Genomic DNA, 5216 nt, shown 5'->3' on the forward strand with positions numbered 1-5216 from the left:
GATACTAGAAGGTGATGTCCAGATGTTGGTAGACACTGTCATTTAAAGTTTATAATTTAGAGGCTCTAGAGTAGTTTCCTGAAATTGTCTTAGAGTTAATCAAGGCTTTGTTCTCAGGATCTCCCCTGCAGGTCTGAGAAATTAGGTCAGCACAACAGACAGATAAAGCAGGATCCACTGAATTGAACTCTTTGCTGATGTTCTTTATTGTAATTTGCTTGAAACTATTATTTAATTCTTGGCTGTGTTCACATCTTATCACGCCTCTAAGCCGCTGGAAATGGAAAAATCCAGTTTTATGCCTGATATGCACACCCTTGTCTTCTTGTCTCTTTAACATGTTGTAAGATGTTTTCTTTAGAAAATTGTTTTAAAGCAGTGAGATTATTTTAATACCTCTGCTTAATTCTAGAGCTTATGTTCTCTTACATGTCACACATTCCAATCTTTCAGCCCTTCTTATTTGTTCTGTGTCAGGATTTTATCACTCACTAGTGAGAAGTGTAATATGGTTTAATGGAGGGAAAGTGAATTTGTTCTGTGTTGTTAATGGCCTCTTTGCTCTTGTTCTCTGTTTAATGATCAGTATTACTTCAATAAAAGGACTGAGATTGGAAAGAAATTGTCAGACTGTAAATAGAAAGGTTAAGATTACTCTAATCTTAACCTTAACCAGGACAGACTGTCCTGGCTGTTCCTGTCAAATGCCAAGGACAGGGATGGAAGGCACATCCCATTTTACCTGTGGTTTGTTTGTTCTTCCCCATCCAGCATGAGTTCCTTCTTTGTGATGTCTCTCCTCTTTGGCCTGATTTTCGGACAAACAGCATCACTCTGTGCTCCTTCTGAGTACACAATCCATGTGGAGAAACGGGAATGTGCCTATTGCCTCGCCATCAACACCACCATCTGTGCTGGATTCTGCATGACTCGGGTACGAGATACAGATGTTTCTGTAACTGCCACCACTGCAAAACAAGGTTCTGTTCTCCCAGAAAATAGCGTGCAAATTATTTAATTGCCATAGAGTTTATCACAGGCGGAAGAACTGCACTGTCACCATGTCTTCAAGTTAGCGTTTTGCAAAGGTTTGGATGAAAAATGCCAAGCCTCTGTGGGCAGTTTGTGAGGGCAGGATGGAACAGGTGAGGGGCAGATTATATTGGGTCACTCTTAATTAATGTAAGTAATTTAGGTAACTTCTCCTCCCACTGATGCTATCTCAGTTGGCTGTGGGGACAACTCTGCAGCAGCCACACCACTCCATGCAACTTCACTGTTGAACACAGCATTCTGAGTTCCAGCTTGGGCAGCAGGGAGCCAGAAGAGATCACAAAGCACAGGGAACACTCTGAGCCACTGGATTAGTTAAACTATAAAAACAAGTGGAATGTGTGTGTGGGGGGAGGGAGCCCCAGTCACAATTAGAGCTCTGAAGTCAGTAGTACCAGAGCTGGGCTCAGGTATGAATTTTGGTCTCTGCACCTCACAGGGCCTTTCTGACACATATGTGCTTCAGTGAAACAATGCATTTCTCTTCTCTTTGTAGGACAGCAATGGCAAGAAGCTGCTCCTCAAGAGTGCTCTGTCCCAGAACGTGTGCACATACAAAGAGATGCTGTACCAGACAGCGCTGATCCCAGGCTGCCCTCACCACACCATCCCCTATTATTCCTACCCCGTGGCTGTGAGCTGCAAGTGTGGCAAGTGCAACACTGACTACAGTGACTGTGTCCGTGAGAGGGTCAGGACAAACTACTGCACTAAGCCACAGAAGCTCTGTAACCTGTAAAGCTTTCAGTGGGCTGCAGGAGAAATGTACTGTTCTGCTCACACCCGAACTGAAATAAAAGTGAATTTCATATTCGGTTTGCAAACTGCTGTGCACAAAGATTTATTCTGAAGGTGTATCATTCGTTGCTTCAAATAATTGGGTGTTCTGAGACAGGCAGAAAAAAATCATAAAGGCTGCATGTTTGTCTTGAGAGCCCACTTGAATTTACTTTGGGGAAGAAGGAAACAGGACTGTGTGGATGGATCAGCCTTTGCTCACAAATCCCAGGTATTTTGTGAAGAGATGCTCAGAGATTCAATATACTGACATATTTCAGAATTTGATATTGATTTATTTCAGACTTCACATATTTCACTTGATATATTTCAGAGTTAGAAAAGAGGCCACACACACTCTTGGTATTGAACATTTTAAATAAATTTTGATACACACTTACAGCCTTCAAATTAGCAGCAGTATTTTTCCATCTGTGTAATATTTAGACACTGCAAATCTGTGTCCTCCCCATTGTTGTCCAGATCTGTATTTACTGGGAATACTTCTCTGCATTAATGTCTCTGCATGAATGGCATAATGCCCCCTTCCCTGCTGAAATACAGTTTGAAATACACCTGTCTCTGTGAGCACTGAGGAATCACTGGAGCTTCCAACCTGGCTGCTCTGTTCTCCACAACACGAGTGTGGTGCCATCAAATGGAAAGCAAAACTCAAAAATCCCATTTTTCCCCACAGGTCAACAGGTCTCCTGGGAGTGGAAGGAGAGCTGAGCCCACCCTGTGTGCTGAACATGCACAGGTGAGAGGTGCAGAGCCAGGAATAAAGAAAAGTAATGCATGTAATTAATGTAAAACAACTGCTTCCTTTCCACTGAGATTGTAGCTCCCAAGAAATTACAGATATTTAATTCACACATTGTTTGAAATAGTAAATAAAGAAACCAGGATTCACAGGATACAAATATGAAATTTAACATTAGAAAAATCTTGCTTTCAGGATTGCAGTTTTCATGACTGTTCCTAGAATCTGACTGTTATTCCAAACACCTTCATACTATTTCATCTGCAGCAAAACCTGTGAGAAAGCCCAAGGGAAACGGCTGGTGCCCCCCTGGAGCAGGGGTTTGGAGTGGATGAGCTCCAGAAGTTTGTTCCAACCTCAACTAATCCAAGATAATCCAAGAATACATGTCACAGATTCTATACAAGGTATGAACTGCAATTATCATATGCATTATTTGGTGATAAAGAAATATCTTCACAGGCAAGGTTTGAAAATTTAAATTCTCCACAAACACGTTTGAAATTTACAGAAAATCCAGGGTAAGGATTAAGGCCTACTTCTGTAAAACTGATCCCTTGCACCTATGGTTTAAACAACCCAGTTATAGCTAATTTTGTACAAGACTATTTCTAAAACTCTTTGGAGCAGGAAAGGTTAGTTACAAATAAGGTACAAATACTTTCTGGTGGTGAGAATCTGGTCTTCCCAGCCCCTTCTGTGTATCACACAGAGGAGCTGTGGTCTCCCAGGCTTTTCTAGAGCTGCAACATGAACTGCTGCTGCTCTCTAGTTGGTGAAGAGCAGAGGAATGGTAGAAAAAACTTGAGAAAGAGGTATTTATTGAACAAAGCAGTCCTTATGGTATCTGCTAAATGCCAAAGAAACAAAGTGTTCGGCTTTAAGATCAGCCAGAGCTTTATCAAGGTGCCTGGACTGTTAAAATTGTGATTTAGCACAGGAAAATAGAATTCTGTTCACTATTAAACAGCACTTGTACTTAGTAAAACAAAGAAAGGGTACTTGGCCTACTTACACTACCAGCAGCACTGCTAAGTTATTGTAATGTCTTTTATAGCCTGACAGATTTGTCTTCAGTAGAAATAAAAACCAAGTCTACTTTTATGGTTAATGCCTATGCAAAATCATTGAGAGAAAAAGAACTAAATGTGCCTTCTTTTACACTTTAGAAAAACCCAAATCGAGACGTTTGCACTGTGCTAACACATCTATTCAACCATACCTTTCCATGCCCTCCGAGGACTGCGTCTCTCTGGCCCTTATGCACTTTTCATGCTCAATTTTAAGACCCCCCCCAGGCGCAGTGACAAATCCCTGTTCAGGTGATGATTCCTTACAGACATGTATTTATTACCTTCCACTTATTCTAAGACCGTTTACACGTAAGTGAGCGATGGATTTGCAGGCAATCCAAAGATCTTCACCTTTTGTCCGTAACTCAGTCCGGATGGGGAGAGCACAGAACGGGCTGGGGGGCCCGGGGCTGGAGTCGCGTCTGCTCCCGGCGCTCTGCGCCCGCGGCAGAGGCTCGGAGAAACACAGACCCGAACGCATTCACACGTGGAGCACGGAGGAGAAGGAGGAGAAGGAGGAGAAGGAGGAGAAGGAGGAGAAGGAGGAGAAGGAGGAGAAGGAGAAGGAGCCAGCGCTGTTCCCGGATCCCCGTGAGGGAAGGAACAGCCTGACACCCCCGGCCTACAGGGGGCGCTGTGGCGAGGGCTCTGAGGCGCAGCCCCGGGCACGGCCCCGCCTGCACCGGCCAAGCGCCCGCCGCCGCTCCCCCACGAGAAAGCGCCGCATGTAAAGCGCCGTGGGCAGCATTTGGGGACGGATTCTGCCCCTCTGTCCCCGCTCAGGTGACACCCCACCTGCAGAGCTGCCTCCAGCCCCGGGGCCCAGCACACTGAATTGGACACAGACTTGTCTAGCCCAGAGGAGGCACCAGGATGATCAGAGGGATGGAACAGCTCTGCTGTGAGGAAAAGCTGGGAGATTGGGATTGTCCAGCCTAGAGAAGAGAAACTTCGGGGTGACTTTACTGTGGCCTTCCAGTACCAGGAGGGAGACTACAAGGACGACAGGACAAGGGGGAATGGCTTCACACAGACAGTAGGTTTAGAATGGATATTAGGAAGAAATTGTTCCCTGTGTGGGTGGGGAGGCCCTGGCACAGGTGCCCAGAGCGGCTGTGGCTGCTCCTGGATCCCTGGAAGTGTCCGAAGCCAGGCTGGACAGGGCCTGGAGCACCTTGGTTAAACGAAATGAACTTTAGGGCCCCTTCCTGCCCAAACCATCCTCGGATTGTGGCGCGTGCAGCCAATGGGGAGCGAGCACCGCCCACAGTGAGCGGGGCCTCACCCGCACGCGGGTCCTGGACGGGAATTGCGGCGGCGCCGGGTTCGGATCCCAGCGGATCCCGATGCAGATCCCGGTCCCGATGCTGATCCCAGTCCCGATCCCCAGTCCGGGGCCCTGCCTGCCTCACTGGCTCCGTCACATGGAACCCACCCGGTGCCACCATCCAGGTCCACCTGGATGCACAGGTGAGGCGGAGGCAGCCCCGAGGTGCCCTCCGGGCCTGGGGGGGCTCTGGGCGCGCGGATCGAGTTCTCTCTGGGAGTCG

General features: G+C 46.7%; 1 protein-coding gene across 1 annotated transcript; it reads left to right on the forward strand.

Annotated features, from left to right (window-relative positions):
* Positions 1–517: 517 nt before the first annotated feature.
* On the forward strand, positions 518–1877 carry TSHB (thyroid stimulating hormone subunit beta). Its single transcript, XM_058855720.1, has 2 exons — positions 518–934; positions 1550–1877. Exons 1-2 carry the CDS (start codon positions 773–775, stop codon positions 1790–1792), a joined length of 405 nt encoding a protein of 134 aa, XP_058711703.1. The 5' UTR covers positions 518–772; the 3' UTR covers positions 1793–1877.
* Positions 1878–5216: the final 3339 nt, after the last annotated feature.

This window comes from Poecile atricapillus, chromosome 23, assembly GCF_030490865.1.
Source record: "Poecile atricapillus isolate bPoeAtr1 chromosome 23, bPoeAtr1.hap1, whole genome shotgun sequence".
Taxonomy (NCBI): domain Eukaryota; kingdom Metazoa; phylum Chordata; class Aves; order Passeriformes; family Paridae; genus Poecile; species Poecile atricapillus.